The sequence below is a fragment of the Amphibalanus amphitrite genome, unplaced genomic scaffold (genome assembly GCF_019059575.1).
Source record: "Amphibalanus amphitrite isolate SeventyFive unplaced genomic scaffold, NRLGWU_Aamphi_draft 000022F_arrow, whole genome shotgun sequence".
Taxonomy (NCBI): Eukaryota; Metazoa; Arthropoda; class Thecostraca; order Balanomorpha; family Balanidae; genus Amphibalanus; species Amphibalanus amphitrite.
The window spans coordinates 1634674-1655555 of NW_024881518.1; the positions used below are offsets into that span (position 1 = coordinate 1634674).

General features: G+C 50.7%; 1 protein-coding gene across 1 annotated transcript in view; it reads left to right on the forward strand.

Annotated features, from left to right (window-relative positions):
* Positions 1-20882, forward strand: part of LOC122391412 (serine/threonine-protein kinase SMG1-like) — a 76279-nt gene that overhangs the window by 15113 nt on the left and 40284 nt on the right. Inside the window, exons 9-22 of the mRNA XM_043385290.1 lie at positions 8-123; positions 11699-11844; positions 14175-14326; positions 14766-14867; positions 15428-15526; positions 15849-16017; positions 16568-16724; positions 17131-17266; positions 17766-17987; positions 18359-18472; positions 18886-19034; positions 19515-19701; positions 20144-20296; positions 20727-20842. Coding sequence (XP_043241225.1) covers positions 8-123; positions 11699-11844; positions 14175-14326; positions 14766-14867; positions 15428-15526; positions 15849-16017; positions 16568-16724; positions 17131-17266; positions 17766-17987; positions 18359-18472; positions 18886-19034; positions 19515-19701; positions 20144-20296; positions 20727-20842 — 2018 coding nt within the window. The remainder of the gene's footprint in view (positions 1-7; positions 124-11698; positions 11845-14174; positions 14327-14765; positions 14868-15427; positions 15527-15848; positions 16018-16567; positions 16725-17130; positions 17267-17765; positions 17988-18358; positions 18473-18885; positions 19035-19514; positions 19702-20143; positions 20297-20726; positions 20843-20882) is intronic.

The following is a 20882-nucleotide window of genomic DNA, read 5'->3' on the forward strand; positions in this document are numbered from 1 at the left end:
CCCTCAGGAGCTGGCGGAGCTGCAGGAGCGGACAGCGGGCAGGGCGGGCGCCGCTCCCGACCCCGGCGACGACCGCCAACAGCTCACCGAAGAGGCCTGCTCCAAGATCGTGGAGCTCATCAAGTAAGTCGCTCCGTCTCTCTGCTGTCTGTTCCCCACACACCGGTTGCGTGTGGCGGTAGCGGACCCCGCTGGTGTGTCGGCCTCGGTGTTGTTGGCGCTAATCTCTGCATGATCAAATCAACACCACGATGAGCTGAGTTTGCGCTGCAGGCGGGAAAACGACTGGTGTTATGTGCTGAACAGGGCTGCGGAGTCGGAGTCGAGGTCGGCCAAAGTCGACAGTTCTGCCCGGAGTCGGGGTCGGAGTCGGAGTCGATTGTTGGAAGCCGGAGTCGTAGTCGGAGTAGGAGTCACTGAAGGTCTATGCCTCTATGGACTCCGCAGCCCTGGTACTGAATGCTCTCTCCCCCGCAAAATTTCAAACATACCCAACTTGAAGGCTTCAATGAAGCCGGTGACATCAATGTTGAAAGTACCTGTTTTAAACTTCTGCGAGTAGCAGGTATCATCCCATTTGTGTTTGTTCCACTACAAAATTTGACCTACCCTTTTGACCTGACCATGACCTGACCTTGACCTGACGGTTATATCGAGGGAAAGCTGCAGTCACAGCCAAACACCGGCAAAATAATCACAACCGACTACGAAGCCCGGGCCTTTCAAGCTTGAGGAACGGTGCGGCCAACTATGAGCCAGTCGATAAAACTAGATAAACGGCGCGATCTGCGAATATTGTCGACTCCTGGCTGAATGGATTGGGCTGGGCGGCTCAGTTTGACGACATTGTAATGCCTTTTTTTAACCTTTATGTGATCGGGTTAGCTAACAAAAGCAAATAACAATTGCACTTATTTATCAATTACGCAGCGTTTAACGCCACGGCACTCCATCAGTGTTCAAAAATATTTTGCCGATATTATTCATCTCCCCAATGCCTGCACTGTGCGGTAACCAGTTTTCCCAGTCATTCTATCAGCAAATCTCATGTCCGAAAAAAGATGTTTACAGTGAAAATCAAACTCGAGAGAAACGTACGTTAGTCCTTTTATTCCCCTTTGTCAGATTTTGCAGAGGCGCGGACAGGCTATGTCCAATGATACACCACCGACCAATATTTGCCTTACCTCCCCTACCTACATTTGATAGTTGATACATACTGTCACCTTGTGATGCGCTAGAAGTTTCAACACAGTGGTTTAGTCGGTGTATCTGGGGTGAGCCTGTTTGTATGAGGTGATGCTACTTGCGTGCTGCTTTTCTCACTTGACCTAGAGTGAAACTTTTGCAGCCTGTGCGAAAAGGTTTGATAAGGTGCGTAAAAAAGGCGGGCGTCGTTTTTTAGTATTTTTAAATTTTAATGCCATGCACCGCAAATGCTAATGAACAGGCGTTCCATGCTCTCGTGACTTACCCATTTCAGCTATGTTTTTTTTTTTTTGCCCTGAGCACACCATATTGGTCCATCAAACCTGGCATTTACAAGCTGTCAGCCCCTTATTCGTGCGGCTATGCCATTGTAGCTTGGAGAAGGAACCACCTCTTTCGTAACCGGCAACGGTGCAGGGCGCGTTCCCGTGTCATCGTGAAGTCACCCGCGAGTACAACGGGTTTTGATAGTGCATGACAACATTTTTTTTTGCTGGACATTTACATAATCATATTACGTATTCGCGTCGTAGGGTTCATGGGGAATACAGGAAACGGGAAAGCGATTGCAACGATAATAGGGAATGCACCATGCGGATATGAAGTTTGAATAATTATTTGTTTATGGATCAGAATTGGGAACCACTCTTTATAATGAAGCTTTGGGATTCTTGTGGATGAAGGTTCGTCTTTTTATTTCCATGTGAAATTTTAAGGCATGATTTGTTCACTGACACATCGTGTGGTCTATTTTAGCCATATATTTCAAAAATGGCTCCCGGTCCCGTAGCTCAGTGCCGGTCCCGTAGCTCAGTTGGTAGAGCGTTGGACTCCGCTTGGTGAGAGCACGAGTTCTCGGTTACAACAGTCCGGGTTCGAAGCCCGACGGGCGCTTGACGTTTATGGGCCTCCTGACAGGTATGGTTGCGGTTGGTGGCAGGCCATAGCCAGGCGAAGTCAGTGAGTGGACCGGCCGTGCGCGGCGATGTGCGCACGTTAACCCGCGCGGGGCTGGCGTCTCCAGCCGAACGCGCGGGGCTGGGGGGTGTAAATTTTACCCCCCTGTTATCTCCCGAACTAATGGTCCGATTTGGAAAATTCAAACGCCAATCGAAAGATCTCATCACGAACAACTAAAAACATGTACTTAATTTAAAGTTTGAGGTCAAGGTCAAGGTCAGGTCAAGGGTACAAATTGCAAGTTCCTACAGTATCGGCCTTGCACCGTAGTTGCCGAAGAATGGAGTCATGGACTGAGACTGATTGCCCAAAACGTGTTCTTAGGCTACCAAGACAATATTCGTTGCATACAATACCATTCAGAGGTCAAGGTCAAGGTCAGGTCAGGTCATGTCAGGTCACCAAAAACAAAATATAGAAAAGGGCATGTGCGACACATGTTTTATGGGTGATTTTACTCATAGAATTCAATAGGCACACTCAATAAGTGATATGGACCACCTCTGGATGAATTTCAGGTCGAGGTTAGGTCAAGGCCAGGTCAAGTGAGGTCAAATTTCAAAGTTGTTAGTTAAGGCCTAAAAAGGTGTCTATCTGATGCAGTTTTCAACGGCAAATCGAATGGTGCTATTTTTGTTTCCGTACGAGGTCTAGAACTTCCAAAAAAAATCATTTTTCAAATTTTTTTGTGTGTCGTGACGTCATAAAATGTTTAATAACTCCCACATTTTTGAACCGATTCTTCTAAAAATTGGTATGTAGGTCCACATAGAACACTCATGGGCGGCGCCACCGGGGGGGACGGGGGGGACAGGTCCCCCGCTATCGAAAGTTAGGGGGGTACAGTACCCCCCTATCGGCGAGGCCCTTTCAATAGTTGATAATAATGCATTATAGAGCTATCCGTCGCATTTAATGCATCGTTGGTTAATCAAGGCAGGTTCTGAATAAAGATTGCTGTTGGGATGCATCGCAAGGGGTCCTGGCCATCTGCAAAAGGTGTGGAGCTGTGATGCCTGTAGTTATAAGGTGATCGGCAGGGCCTCGGGGATCGTGCCCCCTTTTTGGGGCGCCAGGCAGGGTTATTACTTATTACCTCCCCACCCCACTGCCAGACCCCATTGCCGATAAAACCAAGCTCACTGAAATTCCATAGATTTCCGTTACTATATGAAAATTTTCCATTCCTAATTAGTCAAATTCAAGCATGGCAGTTCTACCACAGGAACCATTTGAAATCTATGCCATTTAACCCCAGCACTTGTGGGGAGAAGTGTTCGGATAGATCACAGGCAGGACCAAAAAAGCACGCAGTAGCCCAAGACCTTATAATTGGATATAGCATCGGCTCCCTCTCGTCAAGGGGTTCGATAGCACTCGTTTTTTTTTTCTGCAAAACTAAGTTCGGTCGGCGGCCGAACGGCTGGGGGTCTTATCGAGCCCCCCATCCCTCCCCTTCTTACGTCAGCGGCTGTGAAAATGCCATTACCAGCGGTTGAAACATGGCAGTTGCTTTTGCATGAGTGCACGAAAGGGTTTTAGGTCCGTGATACGTGAAAGGTTCTACATGAAAATTGAGATACACCAGCTTATCAAATTGTGCTCACTGTGGTGCGCTCGGTTTTACCTTGGCTAGTCTTTGAATTCTGGGGTGAAACAGACCAGTCAAGAAACCTGTTCCATAAGGAGAGACACTAATGCTAAAGAGATGTGGGATGAGGTTTCCAGAGACCTTCATTACCTCCCAAAGGGGGTGCCCCGCCATTTGCCAATCCCTGCTGTAGTTGTTACGATTGGAGGGTGAATATGAGAACGATGCAGGTCGTGCCAGCTCGGTCATGACGAACACAATGGTGCCGACATCACAGCTCTACTGCCATTTTTGACGAAGTTAATCAACAAGCACCGGAATCCTACCCTGGGGCATTTCACCTGCAGAGGTCGCCGGACCTGAGACCCTTTCACTCAATTTTTTCAACGGTGCATGCGCTCGTTTTTCCCGCGAAGCTCTTGGCAAGTAAAATCCATCAGAAAGTGTGATCAAATAACGGCTGGTGACCTTCCATGACCTAGCATGACCTTTTGAGTGACCACCGATGACATGACCACTGACGGCTAGCCATTAGCTTCACCCTGCCCGTTGCATATGGATCAGGTGGTGATGTCATGATTCTGAAATTATATTGCAGTTTTGGCGCACTTGTCAGAGCAGAAGACATTCCCACTTTTCCTCCATGACTATATGATGGTGAAGCCCTGAAGCTGACCAGACGTAAGATCGAAAATTTGAAAGTACGAAACGTAAGAATAGCTGGCACTGCTACTCATACCTAAGCAATTCGTAGCTTGTAGGAAACCAGCTTTGAGTTGGCAAGACTGCAAAATTTGATTTAGAGGCAAGGATGCTTGAAAAGGTGATCGATCCTAGGTGTCCTGGATAAGTTTGGAAACGGGATGCACCATTCGATGTGTTTTGGGCCTTGCCAAGTTTCGCGGCGTTACGTGCCTCGTTTTTTTTTTTTTTTTTTTTGCATACACGATCAGTATCTACTTTTGGGATTTTCGATTTTCGGTCCCCGTCCCCCCCTATCGAAAACCCGTGGCGCCGCCCCTGAGAACACTTCTCTGACATATATTTTGTTTTTTTCGATACACTCAAAATTTTGGATTTTATTATTATTTTCCCAAAAAAGTCAGTTTTTTTGAAAATTTTGGCCAAAATCCAAAATTTTCAAAAAAAAAAACGAGATAGCCATTTGATAGAAAAAGTAGAATTACGTATAACCTTTTTTGTTACGTCTTGATTCCTTAAAAAATGAAGATGTTAACGGCGTTTGAAATTTTGCCGTTTTTGAGGCGAAAATGGCGAACATGACGTCACTAAAACGTCAATTTCTCAAAAATTTTCCGACGGATTTCGCTCAAATTTTCAGGGAACGTGTCAAATTGATGTAAGAAAAGGTACTGAAAGTTTGGCGGCGCTGCGCGCCGCCGTTTTTGAGATATTGCAAAAATTCGCGAGGGGGGGTAAAATTTACCCCCCTCCAGCCCCGCGCGGGTTAACCCGCGCGGGGCTGGGGTATCCAGCCGAACGCGCGGGGCTGGGGGGGGGGGGTGGTGTAAATTTTACCCCCCCCCCTGTTATCTCCCGACCTAATGGTCCGATTTGGAAAATTCAAACGCCAATCGAAAGATCTGATCACGAACAACTAAAAACATGTACTTAATTTAAAGTTTGAGGTCAAGGTCAAGGTCAGGTCAAGGGTACAAGTTGCAAGTTCCTACAGTATCGGCCTTGCACCGTATTTGCCGAAGAATGGAGACATGGACTGAGACTGATTGCCCAAAACGTGTTCTTAGGCTACCAAGACAATATTCGTCGCATACAATATCATTCAGAGGTCAAGGTCAAGGTCAGGTCAGGTCAGGTCAGGTCACCGAAAACAAAATATAGAAAAGGGCATGTGCGACACATGTTTTATGGGTCATTTTACTCATAGAATTCAATAGGCACACTCAATAAGTGATATGGACCACCTCTGGATGAATTTCAGGTCGAGGTCAGGTCAAGGTCAGGTCATGTGAGGTCAAATTTTGAAGTTGGTTGTTAAGGCATAAACAGGTGTCTATCTGATGCAATTACGGCGAATCGAATGGTGCTATTTTTGTTTCCGTACGAGGTCTAGAACTTAAAAAAAAATCATTTTTCAAATTTTTTGTGTGTCGTGACGTCATAATTTTTTAATAACTCCCACAATTTTGAACCGATTCTTCTAAAAATTGGTATGTAGGTGCACATAGACCACTTCTTTGACATATATTCCGGTTTTTTCGATACATTCAAAATTTTGGATTTTATAATAATTTTCCCAAAAAAAGTCATTTTTTGAGAAAAAAATGGGCCAAAATCCAAAATTTTCAAAATAAAAACGAGATAGCCATTTGATAGACAAAGTAGAATTACGTATAACCTTTTTTGCTACGTCTTGATTCCTTTAAAAATGAAGATGTTAGCGGCGTTTGAAATTTTGCCGTTTTTGAGGCGAAAATGGCGAACATGACGTCACTAAAACGTCAATTTCTCAAAAAATTTCCGACGGATTTCGCTAAAATTTTCAGGGAACGTGTCAAATTGATGTAAGAAAAGGTACTGAAAGTTTGGCCGCCGTTTTTTAGATATTGCAAAAATTCGCGAGGGTGGGTAAAATTTACCCCCCCCCCCCCAGCCCCGCGCGGGTTAAACTTTGGACTCCATTTCAGCATACACAATACACATTGCATGCCTACATATTTCTGCGACCGGTACAGCATTCACCTCGGCACACTCACACATCGGATCAAGCGGGAAAACCGTGGTGTAGGGGCAGTATTGGAACGTCAAGTTGTGATGCGTATCATATAAGACGGTGTTGTAAATATATGCGGGGCTTCGTCATGGCTGCGCGCGCAGAGGTTACCATACAGGGTGTCCCATAAGTTCGTTCTCACCTTATATTTGCATGTAAAGCAGAGTACATTGCGTTTTGATATGTTTATAATCCCTCAATGTGCTCCCCATTTCATAGGCAAACACATGAATACATGCTGCGACATGCCAACCGGCATGTTTGGCAGCATAGCAGGCTTGAAGTTAGCCCAGACTGACTTGGCATGGGCCGTGAGCTCCTCAATGCTGGAACACCGCTTCGCTTCGACGAGCCTCGATTTCAATATTCCCAACACATTTTTATGAAATTTGGATCCGATGAGTTGCCTGGGATGTGAACTTGCCACAGACGCCTATCACAGTCTCCTGGCACTGCTTCTAAGCTTTGCTTGACCTGTGCACTGATGCACTGTCTTGCTTGAAGATGGGCCTACGACCTCCCGGATGCCATTTTCTCCTCAAAAAATGTGGTCATACTTGCGGTTCGAGTTAAGCTAGAAAGCTGAAACTCCTCCTAGATCTTCTTGGAGAAGCATTCTGCGTCCCAAGACTGTTTCTGGAGTATCAATCGCAACGTGATCAGTGTCTGGACGCATATTACCCCACATTACCGTGACCATGGCCTTTTGTATAGGAATAAAGCGGGATGACACAAAGGCCTTTTCCGTCGCCCATATGGGACCGTTTTGGGATTTGGACGGGTGTTTTATCTCGAGCACGGACTAGGTAGTCCAGATGACCACATTGATGTCATCGGCCCTCCAGTTTTGTTAGCCTCAGGCATAACGAAACACATGTTTGGCCATTTTAAGACGTTTTTGACTGTTTTGAGCCCTCCGGTAAGTAGAGCTTAAGTCACCTTGAGTTAGGTACCCTGAAATGATACTCTTAGACAGCTGGTAATGCATCCTGAAAAGCATGTTTACCAATTTTCTAACGCTAAGACCCTTTTGACGGCCATTTTAGCGCCACACAGTTTTGGCCACATGGCTCACTCGTGAAAGCTGACAAAAAAAAAAAGCATAAACTTGCAGCGATTGACTCCCGACAAATCATCGACGTCACTTGTTGACTGTGCGTCCAGTTAGCGACAGACATTAAGGCTACATACTGGATGGTCTCAATCACCCTCAGCCGTTGAGAATGGCCCAGTGCGGACTAAATACCGAGACGTTCCCGTATCGGAGACCTCTATGTTGCGGCGTAAGCCGTCTCCACAGGAAGTGAACTCTGGCAAAAAATATTTTGTCTAGACGAATTAGTTACCGTGGAGCACATTCACAGTTGCCATGGCAACCCCAAAAGCTCAGTTACAAAATAAATTAAGCGTGGCTTTAAATAAGAGAGCCTCTAAAAGAAAAATTTAGGTGAGAAGGAACTTATGGGACACCCTGTACGTACAGGTGAATCGTGAAAGCCGGTGTCCTCGCGCCGCCGTACTCAGGCTAGGCACGGTAGAGCGCCGCGGAGGGTCATATCATATCGCGCTCAGCTCCCTCTGACGACGGACCAGAGGCGTTCGGTGCTCCGAGCGGCGCAGTCGGCGGCTCGGCCGGCGGTGTGGACGCCCGGGCCGGCTCCGATACCGTGCGGCGTGTAGTGCGCAGGTCGGAGACTGGACGAGTCATGGCATACGGGGCTGCTGCCGCTGCCACGACAGACGATGCGTCGTTCGAGACTCTGCTGTCGCGCGTGGCCGGTGACGAAGGCCCGTGGCAGCGGCGCACACTGGCGCGCGTCTCACTGGCCTCTCTGCTGATGGGCGCACACAGTCTGGTGGCCGTGGTACAAACAGCCACGCCGCCGTTCCACTGCGCCACGCTGCCTGACGCCCTCATCTCCACCGAGGTCACTGCCGACGGCCAGGACTCGTGCTTCATGTTCAACGCCAGTCTCACCTTCGCCGGCGGAGAAGAGGCGAATGCCAGCGGGGCCATGCCCTGCGAGCAGTTCGTCTTTGACCGAGATCGGTACGGCCAGACTGTGGTCGTTGAGTGGGAGCTGGTGTGCGAGCGCGAGCCGCTCGTTACCACCGTGCAGTTCACGTTCATGCTGTCGGTGCTGGTCGGCTATCTTCTGACAGGAGTGCTCAGTGACCTTTTTGGCCGGCGCGCCGTCGCCTGGCGTTGCAGTGTGGTGATACCGATGGCCAGTATGGCTGTAAATAGCGCGTCGTCGATAGAGTCATTCTTAGTGCTGCGAGCGCTGCTCGGTCTTCTGCTGCCGGGCACGTTTGTCTGTCTGCTAGTGCTGAGCATGGAGACGGTCGGCCCGCCGACCCGCGGCATGTACGGCATCCTCTACCAGCTGCCGTTCGACGTCGGGCTCATCCTGACGGCGCTGGCCGCCCTGGTGACGCGCACGTGGCGCGAGCTGCAGCTGCTGCTCTCGGTGCCGGCACTGCTGCTGCCGCTGCTGCTGCGCTCGCTGCCCGAGTCACCGCGCTGGCTGCTGAGTCGCGGTCGGCTGGACGAGGCTGCTGACGTGCTGGAGACGATCGCGAAGTGGAACGGCCGGCCCGCGCCGGACCGGGGTGATCTATTGCACCAGCTCGCCGTTTGTCAGAAAGCAGAGCACCTGCTCCTCGGTGGCGAACGGTCCGCCAAGACGTGGCGCAACTGCTGCGCGGCCGCGTGCGGCGACTTCCGGCAGCTGTTCGCCACGCCGCGGATGCGCACCATCAGCCTGGCGTGCTTCTGGTGCCTACTCGTGGACGGCTTGATATCCTACGGGATCGCCGAGGATGCGCCTCACCTGGGCGGTGGCGCGTACACGGCGCTACTGCTCTCTGGTGGGGTCGGCCTGCTGGCCATCGGCTGTGCGCTGCTGCTCGAATGTCGCCTGGGGCGCCGGCCGATTGTGATAGTGGCCAGCCTGTTGACGGCTCTGCCGTGCGCGGCACTGCTGGCCCTACCAGTCGATCGACACTGGGAGCGGCTGACACTCGCCATGGTCGCGCGACTGGCCATCTCGGTCGGAGAGAAAATGCAGAACCTGTACTCAACCGAACTCTTCCCGACGACTCTGCGCAGCATAGGACTGGGTGTGGGCGCCACGTGCACGCGGCTGGGCGCCGTGCTGGCGCCGCCGGTAATCACAACCGCCGGAGACTTTTACTGGGCTGTGTTCGCTGCGTGCGCCCTGCTGGCTGCCGTGGCCGGCTACCGGCTGCCCGAGATCCGCAACAGGCAGCTGCCCAACACAGTTGATGACGTGGAGTCGTGGTGATTGTGGGGAAAGAGCAGCAGAAGACAAATATTCACCGTCACAATTGACTAGAACTGCTGTGGTTATTGAAATGGGTCGCATTTTCGCGAGTGTATTTGATGATCGTTCAAAAATGTATTGTCCATATTTATGAATGCTCTGAACGTTGACCTTGTCACAAGGTCACCTGTGTCATTCAGAGACCGGTGTTTTGTTGATTACATGGCTGGCGCCGTGTTCTATCTGTTTACAACCCTCATCATCTCTGATCGACGATAGGTATCGACGACGATAGGACATGACGATAGGTGATATGAGATGATCTGACCGCATAACGAAAGGTGACTAACCCGATCCCTTCCAGCTTCTATACCGGTGAATGTGTGAGGAACAGCCACGAGGAACAGTATTTTAGAGATCATTCGATACGGCGGGGCTGCCACTCTGACATGCCCCGGTCCTTCACTGTGCCGGTCAGTCAGCCGACAGTGGTATAATCGATGTGTGGCCAAGGTCAGCCAGCGTCACCGGTCACGGGTGGCGGCTGATGGAAGCAGCGGTTAGTACAACTTTCATCCCAGCAGTATCCATCGGTGGTCACAGGGTGTCCGGAAGTTTAAAGGCAGGCAATAGCCATGCTTTCCCGTCGATATTTCTGGAGCGGATGGAAGTTTTATAAGTCTCGCACGTTTGTCGCCCCCAACAGGCGTCTCACGGTCACGGGTATGAATATTGCTATCAGTTCAATAGTCCATAGTCCATAGGTAAACAACAAGAATTGCTGATAGGCATAAACGGGGTGCCGAGGCTGCTTTTCGTCAGGCAAGTCGTAAAAACGTTTTTTTCAAAACTGGTAGACAATTTTGGTTAAAATAGGAAATATTCCTTAATGATGGTTTTCAATGTAGGCAATAGGCATAGTACATGATAGCTGATTGACTTTTTTCATGTGGGACAGACCCTTTAGAGGAGTTCTGCATTTTCAAAAGGAAGTCTCAACTCCATGTAGAAGTTCATTACGTGGTGTCGAAACATCTCTTGTCCGCTTTTCTCAATGCACTCTCATAAACGGCTTTCCTACTCCTTTGCCATTATTAGTGTAGCACCTTCTCGCACTCCCGATGTAGGCCCTTATTTGCGTTTTGGTCAGGACACGTCTGTTCCCCTTTTTCACTGTCTGCCTTTTCTACCGTTTTTTTTTCTGTCTGGGGTGCCAAACGGCTGTCGTCGCGAGAATCCCGGTCCTCTATAACTGCTTGTCAAACCGGTCACGTTTCTGAGCCATGACACCCACCATAAAACCAAGCGTTTTCGCCTCAGACAATATAGGCTTGGTCAAGGCTCCTCAGTTTGGGCTGATTGATGATTCTTCCGTCTGCCGAGTTGCTCACAGTGCCGTAAACCTCCGACGAGGGTAGCCGAAAAAGACGTGCGACAAACCTGTTATTTGAAAAGGAGCCTCTTCCATTTGTTTATCAGACAACTGGTAAACCGCTGAGGAATAATAAACATCTCAGGGGCATTCAACGAAACATCTAAAGGTGGCCATAAAGCACATGGCGCGTTCGCCATTCACAGGTAGCTAGCTCGCCCAAAATGGACAAAATCAGCGCCGAGCTGGCATAAAGAATCTGCTTTTGAAAGGCATAGCTTTATCTGAAATTGATTAGGATACGGAACGGAAATTGATGGTTGAATCATGAATGGTATTTTCAGATCAGCCGTTCGAGCCGGCTCAGGCTGGTAACGAGTTGCTCGGTGCTTTTCTTCACAACCTACAATATTTTTTTTCAATTGTGTTTAGGTTGAGAAATCGCTAGTCGTTGTCCCAAATCCTTTAAAAAATTGTCTCGTGCTTCATTTTTTTTTTTACTGTGCTGTACGCTGTGCCCCCAGGGTGTACTCTTCTGTGATGGTGGCCCGCGCGGAGGCCGGTGACTCGGAAAAGGACAGCAGCACGTGCGCGGCCCATCTGCGAGTGATTGCCGAGTGCCTCCTATCGGTGGGACGCTGCCAACATTCGGACCTCCTGGTCACCACAGGTCAGTGTGCCGCGCAGAGCACTCCCGGTCATCATCAGCATCATCGTCATCATCAACATTAACATCATCGTTATCAATCTTCATTCCAAGTTACAAGCCAGGTTTTTGTGGATGAGTAAAAATCATCTACAAAAACCTGGCTTGTCTCCTTCAACCCCAATGCGTTTATCCTTCATCGGCTTTTTGTCTTTGTCGGCCAGTTAATTGATTCTCACTTCTCAGTAAATCATATCACCGATCTACTGGAGTCAGGCGATGAAGCTTGGTTACACAAGCTTACTGAATCAGTGCTTGAGACATTAGGCCTATCGAGCGCGACAGGGCACTCCAACATGTCGGAGCGATCGCATCTGATCGTCGAGGGCTGGTGTGGACTGTAAAGTTTGACAGCGTAATGGAGGGACATGGACAAAAAGTACTCTCCGAGGCCGCCCGAGTGCGTGACGTTCGTGACTCTGCCTTTCCAGTAGTCACTGACATGGTTGTCTGTGCTGGCTTTACTGGTTCTGCTAATGTTCAGAGCCGAAACAGTTTTACTTGCACGTGTCTAGCCCATGGTTTTACATAATCCAGTCATACAGCACAGGCCACAGAGAGTTGTTATTGAGTGGCTGGAAGTACTGAAGTTTTGAAAACTGTGAACTTTTAAATGGGGGGGGGGGGGAGGATGGAGGCTGAAGCTAACGGCACTCACAATAGCTTTTACTAAGCGGCATTCATTAAGTTTAGTGAAAAGTTTCATAGTTGTGAAATTTCATTTCACATAAGTTTCATACATGTGGATTTCATACGTGTATGCTGTATAACCGAAAATGGCTAAAGAATAGCGTTTTGGGTACGTGAGCGGACAGTCTGGCACCCTTCATTAATCCGCACAGTGTTATGACCTGTCTGTATAAGTGGTGGCACTGTGTCTTATCACATTCAACCCTTGTCAATGTGGAAAGATGAGCATTTTTTTCTGCATATTTTTTAGGAGCTCCTGCAGCTTGCTTGTTATTTTTCATTTTTTTAATTTCTTTTGTTATATTTTCGTTTTTTTACAGTTGCCCGATTGTGGCATCACAGAGCCTAATGATACCGACAACAATTAACGAATTCCCTACATAATTCTAGCAGGTGCAGTCCCGTTACCAGTCTAAGTCATGCGCAGCATCCCAAAGGTATTCATCAACTCCATACGCGTTGGCCGTTTGGTATTCGCCAAAGGCTGTCGACAGTTGACGTAGGGTCGCGGGACTGACCTTGGGTGCACTGCCGACCACGGGACAGGCTGGGCGGCAGCCGGCTCACCCGTCTCCAGGCCATCCACCATTCCGGACCCCCTCTCGCTGTTAGATCTTCCCCACGTCTGCATGATGTGCTTCCAAACTACGGCATCTTGTTTTCCCGATCTGAGGCCACGCTTTGGCCGAATTCCGTCAAACATCTTGTGGAGGGGACGGGGATTTCAGCCGCTCTGTTGTACTGTTTTCTGACCGGTGTTTGGGTGAGCAGCGGTTGGCGGTCACTCCAGCTGCTGGGTACAACTCGGAGGCAGGTGACCTTATCCGACGATCCCACAACCATGTGGTCAATTAGCGATCCGTACTCGGGGCGAGTGGGACTGGCGACCAGTTGTTCCTGCTGATATCGTGTAAAACATGCAAGTTACGCTACAGCTCCGGTCAGGTTGTATGGGTTACCATCAGGGGTCAGTTACGGACAGAAAACCACCGGCTGCGGCTATTTGAGCCAAAAGTCTCCTTACCAATTCCGCCAGTAACGCGAAGTGAATATCCGCTCATGTGCAATTTTGGTATGTGAAATTTTTAAATTTGGAAATATGATGATGATGATGATGTGCTGCATAACGGATGCATATAAATTTATTTTACATGCTTTCCAATAATTCTTTTTGCGTTTCGTATATTGTTATTAAATCTGTCACATTTTTATTTCACTTATCTATTGTATATCGTAAGTTGATTGTCACAAAGATCACATGAACCTTTGCAAACAGCATAATTGATGTGGCAGTGACGTGGCCGGTGCTGTGAGATGACGGGCGTCTCTTCAGGGGTGGGTGATGGTGGTATGGGGGGGGGGGGGGGTCATGTAGAAGGGAGGAGTCATCTCGGGAGGGTCATCTGGGAGGGATAGGTAGGGTCTTCCGCCATCTAATGGTATCGCACCATTGCCCCCTGCTCCGGAGTGTCCCTAAAGTGGGCCACTAGGACCGCCACCAGACAGACTCCATCCGATCCGGGCCCGTCAGCAGGACGTACCGGGGGCGCCGCTCTCCTCAAAGTACCCTTCCTTGACATACTCCCGTGCTGCTGTGCCCCCAGGTTGCGCGGCGCTGGGTCATCTGGTCACCCTGCTCGGCCAGCGTCTGGGCGCCGACGTGCAGTACCTGTTGTCGTTTGTGACGCAGGTGTGGCCGGAAGTGGCGCACCTCTCCGACCTCAGTCTGGTGGCCGTCTGTAGACTTCTGGAGACGGTGAGTGAGGTCCGATAGCCGACCCGGCCTGCTGGCCGGGACTGAGGACTGCTCCGGTGGTTCCTGTGAGCAATATGTCAGCTTTAGAGACTGAGAGTGCTGTAGATGGGAGCTGGAATCGGTTAGATGGCGGGGACCTGCCTTGGTATTAGGCCCAGGAACGGACCTGAGGTTACATTGAACATCAACTAGGCCTTTGATCAGGTCCTAGTGGGGAGTTGATAGAGGACCTAACCTGAGATCTGATGAGTCAAGTCACGGATCAATTGCTTATCAGTTGACCGTAAGGCACCTGTAGCCTATGTATAAGATGCGTCAAACGAACTGTACTCATGGGTCTAGGAGGACTATATGCCCCTTCAGCTGTGGCCTCTGTCTTGACCTGTGACCTTAGCTGCGCCCTCTGACCTATAACCTGACCTCGGACCCCTGCCGACAGATGCTGCGCCACGGCGGCACGGTTCTGCCGTCAGACCTGATGGACCAGCTGTTTGGTCGTAACTCGCCGCTGAGACCGCTGAGACTCTCCTACTCTGAGCAGGTCAGTGACCTCTACTGAGCACCGGTCAGTGATCTGGGCTCCTCAGATCAGCTGGACAGCAGGGGAAAACAGTAGCCTGCATCAACGCCGCATACCTTATGAACCTGTGTCACGTGGGCGTGGATTATTGATGAGAGTGAATCATTCAGATTCGTTTACCTTGCAGCGTCGAGGCTGAAGCTTTGTAGTGAAATTATGCTTATGTGATAACTTCGAATGCATCTATGAATAGGGACCTGTTGAGTACTGCTCACTCTGGCCATTTATGGCCCACCGTGCAGTGCAACTGCACTGCATTGCACTGCAGCTGTTGACGTGCACTGTAACTTACCTGCGTTTGGTCATGGTTGCAGAGCTGGGCATCCAGCGTCTGATTGAACAACTGAACAGCTTCCCCCCCCCCCCCCCCGGCTCCTCGGGTCCCAACTGGCTCCTATACCCGAACTGGGTCGACCCCCACCTCTACCTCAGAGTCTGTCCCTCCCTTCCAATTACTGAGCCGATATCTCCCATCTGGCTGTGTATCTAACCCTGCCCGACCGCCCGTGTACGTTTTTCAGGTGCGCTCGGCGGTGCTGGCCACCTACCGCGCGGCGCTCGGACTTAAGAACGTGCCGCTCCTGCAGGACGTCTACCGGCACGTGCTGGCCGACCTGCACGTACGTGGCACGTGGCGCGCGCGGGGACACGGGACGCAGGCCCATATACAGCGAAGCAGCACTTGAAGCACGGGACTCAAGAGTTTTTCAATTTCTAGTCTTGAGTAACCCCAACTAAGTTTGCTAGACTGTGTTACATGTGGTGCAATATTTCAGGTGTTTCCTCTTACCAGCTACCAGTCTTTGAACTATACCGTGAAATTGATATGAGAATGGATTTCAAAATATCTTCAGTAACCCAAAAAACCAAGATCGACATCAATGACTGCAACATCATCGACAACAGCAACAACAGTCTAATTCGCTCCTTCCCTCTGCTCAGGAGAGTTTTCTAGCGGCCACCGGGGTCAATCCCGCCCTGGAATCGACCGCCTCGACCGCTGCTGCTCCTGAGGACACCTCTAAGACCTCACCGGGAACCTCTGACGTCATCGGACCAAACGACGGCCGCCAGCTGGTGGCCTTCTGTCTTCAGGCGCTGGCCGAGCTCGGTATGATGGGGGTGACGTCATTTGAGCTGGGTGATGACACCGGAGGGGTAGTGATGCCTCTTATGATGGGGGTGGTGTATCTGATAGGTGAATTGCTCCCGAAAGCTTCCTGACTAAATAAGTGAAAGTACAGCCCACCGCTAAAGTAATGTAGGGTTTTACCAATCTCAACGGTTGGCTTTGACTGGCGATTGTTTAATGCGGAGTGATCGAAAAGAAGATGTCAATAGCTAAAGTTGCAGCTGCAAGGGTGACGATGCATATAAGCTACATTCAAAGTTTCATTGTAGTCTGGTTAACAGTTCCTAAGCTTCAGAAGCAGAACATACCCATGACTGAAACCGCACATTACTTCTGCTGTGGACTGTACGTGCAGGGAAATCGCTAAGCAGAACCTAATTCCCATAAGAACTGATGATGATATTCATTTCACTTCTGTTGGAATTTGTCAACGAATTATGCCACCCTGCTGTCTGTTTCGCTCCATTTAACACCCGTCTGATGCCTCATTTCGTGTTGCTAACAATATTATAACCATGTCTGCCCGCAGCGAGCACCCGTAACTCGATAATCGGCCTGTGGGCTCTGAGTCCGAGCATCGTCGACCTTCTGGCGGTGTCGCTGCGTCCGGACGATCGTCGGGTGGCGGCCAGCCAGCCGCTCATCAAACATATGACGCTGAGCCTGCTCTACACACATTGTGACAGGTTAGGAAGGGAGGGACGGCGACTCTACCTTCACTGCGACATGTTCGAGGGTTGAGCTTTAGAGGGAAAGAATGATAGAGCACACGCCGAGTCGGAGAGGTCATGATCTGCACACATTCTTTTGAGCAGTCATTGAATCTGACGAAGTGATGGCGGGATCAACTCGTGCCATTTTCCGCGTTGCACGTAACACAGTTAAAACATCATAAAAACGAAAAATATACGTTAACCGCTTCCTATTCTACATAGTGCGAATGGATTGTCATTTGCACAGCTCACACGTTTCACAGTACCTGCACTGTCCTAACTATGTGTGCACTTATCGACGTCATATCATTGTCTGTCTCATCTCGTCCCCTGCTCACTACGGTACGACATTTGACACCGCTCGCCGTCTGTGTTTCAGGCACCGCCACTTTCTGAGCACCAGTCGCCTGACCCGCTCTGAGCGGACCACGCCGGCCCTGGTGCCGTCCGTGGCGCCGTCCACCGGCCACAACCTCACCACACTGCTGGCACTCATCACACGGCTGCTGACGCAGGTCTGTGTGTCGGCCTTTCGGTCTGTGCGCCGATGACCACAGCAGTCCGGGCGCCCTAAACCCCCAAATCATCATCTGTCTACCCGTTGTACAATTTATATCTCCTTGTCACCTTTGCGCCTTTCTCATCTTTTCTTGACTGTTATCTGAGTTGCCGCAATGATTTTTCCTGTCAGTGTTTGATGATGATGATTGGAGGATGTGCAGTTTCCAACTTGGGAGAAAGGGTAGCATTGTCCATAGATACCGAATCGAACCTTTAGCACGACTTGTTTCTTGCTTTATTAATGATCATTTTTCTCGTCTAGAAACATGTGGCTTCCTTTACTGACAGTCATTCAGTTATTCATTTTAGTTATATGTGAGACCCTAGATAGTGTCGTGCTATCCACAACTTGACACATCATGTTATGTTATGTGTTGCACCGCTGTCCAGTTGTTGTCATCACCGTTGACGTATTCTGCTCCCACCGCGGTCCCGTGTTTGTGCCCGCCGCAGCCGGAGGGTCTGTCCGACACGGAGCGGCTGCTGCTGCTGTGGGCCGGCCAGCTGGCAGAGGCAGCTGCCGCCGGCGGCTACACCGAGCAGCTGCTGCGCTCCGGCGAGCTGGCGCAGCTGGCAGCTGCTGCGGCGGAGCGGGCGCGCTCGCCGAGCCGGCAGCTGGCGCGCTGTGCCGCCGAGACGTGCCGGCGGCTGGTGGTGGCTCTCGGATGGGACACGGTGAGGGGGAGGGGGTTGAGGGATGGGGAGAGAGAGAGTAGATGAGGATGAGAGGGAGATCAGGAGGGGAGTGTGCTGAAGGTGGTGAAGGCCGGGATAGGAGCACGATGGAAGGAGATGGGAAAAGGAGTGTTGAACGGTGCTGTGGTAATTGGAAAGTGTAGAGAAGCCGGGTCTGGTATCAGAGTTAAAGCCTTACTGGGGTGTGTGATGAACAAATAGAGCTGTAATGCCGGTGCTGAGCTCTTGTATCTACTTGGCGGAGCCCCGTGTTCGGCCTCTAACACCTGCGTGTAGCCGGTGTCCCTCGGCGGAGCCCCCAGCAGCCGTGTTCCGTCCCTAACTACTCTGATCGCCCCCTGTCCCCGCAGCTACCGGCGCCGCTGCGTCAGCAGCTCTGTGAGGTGTGTGCTGTCCGCCTGGACGGTCCGAGGCCGCTGGAGGTGGACGGTGCGCCGCTTCTCACCTGCCTGCCGCCAGACCAGGTGAGGAGCGAAAAGCACGGATCATCTGAAGGCCGGAACACGATGTAGAGGGTCACCTCAGGTCACATGAGGTCAGGAAACCCGATCACGTGAGGTCATCCGAGGTCACGGTCCAGAGTGCATGGTAACTTGCTACCGCGAAGCTACGAAACGCGGTCTTGTGAGGTCACATGGGGTCACGGGAGCCGATCCCGAATTTTAGAGCATTTCGGTACGTAAGTTCATTGTTCAATGTTGTGGAAAGGATGTACAAATATGCATTTCAGGAATGTTAGCATTTTGAAATGATTATACTGAGTAGTTTTCCCCAGTCACTCTGAAGTTACCTCACGATTATGTCCATGTCCTTCTGTGGGCTGTAGTCTCCTCGTAAGTCCCTCTCTGACGTCCCTTCTCACCTCTCTCACCGGCAGCTTCTATCAGCGCTGCACGCGCAGGCCACCGACGTCACGCTGGGCCGCCAGACTGTGGTGCGCGCCCGACGGCACCTGCGCACCCGGCAGGTGGCCGTTCCCGCGCGGCCCGTCACTTGGCGACGCTTCGTCGACGGACTCGCTGACAGGTGTGAAAACAGAGGAGGAAATGGGAGGTGGCGATGGCAGGGGTTGCCGTCGTCTTCAGGCGACCAATGGTCATTAGACTGAAGGCTCTTTACAGGCTGCGGGATAGATATGCTATTGACATTAATTGTTTGCTGTTGAGACATTGCTATTCTCTCAGCTTTGTCCATAGTTTTCAGGCGAGCTTGCTATGAAAACTGTGAAATGGTGTTGACACAATAAGATATTGGTGTTCGGCGAGATTGAGCCCTACCGCAGGACTTTTTGCCTTTTGTCCCGATAACATGAAGATGAAGAGGAGATAGATCTATGACATTATGCTTAACAGTGACATTGCGGGCCCACTTCTATATGTTCTTTTCATGTCCGATTGCTCAGTGCTCATGCTAACACCTATGCTATAATTGAACTGAAGATTAACTGGGATGGTGTCTAGCTGAACCTTCGTCATCTGACCCCCCCCCCCCCGTCCCCCCCTCCAGCTCTTCCCCACTGGACTGGGTACCAGAGGCGTTCCGGTCCTGCCAGGACGCCTCGGTCGCGCACAAGGCCGACGACGCGTGGATGCTACCAGCTCGCGGCAACCTTCTGAAACTCTGGTGCGACCTGTCGGCCGCAGAGTTTTGCGTTCAGAACCGGCTCAAGACGCCGCCGCATAAGAAACCCGAGGTGAGCTGGCTAGGTGAAGCCGCGTGGTCTTGGGGCTTGCGTGTGACCGGAGCAACTGAGCGATAAGGAAACTTACGTTCAATTCTATCTCCAGAACGATAAATATGTTGTTTTTTAATCCTATATCAACAGTTCGATACATCATGATCTGAAGGTTTGATAGTAGAATGTATGTACACTTACTAGACCGAATTTACATAATAGTGACGAAAGCAAGCTTCTTGCTATTTGCCTAGCCCAGCATGTACGAGATCTAAATTCTGAGCTACGAATAACACAGTATGTAGACAGCTGTGTAGACCTACAAACCATATATGACATCCATCTCCATCGCCAGCGTCGTACCTATCCCGGGCACCGTGCTATGGCTTCCTCTCACCGTACCCACTCAGTCTCCACTCGTAACGCCCTGCCCCACCGCGCTCACCCCGCCCGCCTACAGAGGACTCTGACCGAGCTCGACGACAAAATCCGCGAGTGTGTGGCGTCCAACGGATCCGGGTTGGCGCGGCTGGTCGCCTTCCTCGAGACGTTCGACAAGTGCATCTACCTGGCCAGCGAGGGATCGGCGCTGATGCCGGCTGTCTTTAGCAAGGTGAGCGAGTGTGCGACTGCTCCCGCGGAGAGATGGGTTTAGTGTCATGTCAGTGGGGATCTGTGAACCGGATAAGACAGATATTGTTGTTACGAATGAGATGAGGACGTGCCGGAGCTCAGAGAACTTTGCGGAGGTGTCCTTTTTGTTATTCTACAAGTTGCAGAAGTTGAAGAAACATCTATGTTTCTTTGATCGTTGTCGGCGTCGTTTCATTTGATGATCATTTCGTTTCTCTAATTTGTGACACATCTTGATTTATCATAAATCGATCTAGATATCAATATTATCCATGATTGTCAGTTTCCGTGCTGCAGTTTTTACCATACGCGAACTTTGATTGCTCGCACTGACCAAAACTGTTTTGTTTTTGCCAAGCACACTGGCCGACGTGCCCGCTGACCACTCTCCCTTCCCCCACCCCCTGCAGGCGGTGCGCTCGTTTTTCCGCGCCAACGCCGCCACGTGCCGCGAGTGGCTGCTGCGCGCTCGGCGCCACCTGTTGCGCGCGCCGGCTGCGCTGGCTCGTCTGCCGGCGGCCGGCGGGCTGGCGGCCGTGGCGCCGCTTCTGGCGGTCGCCCGCGGC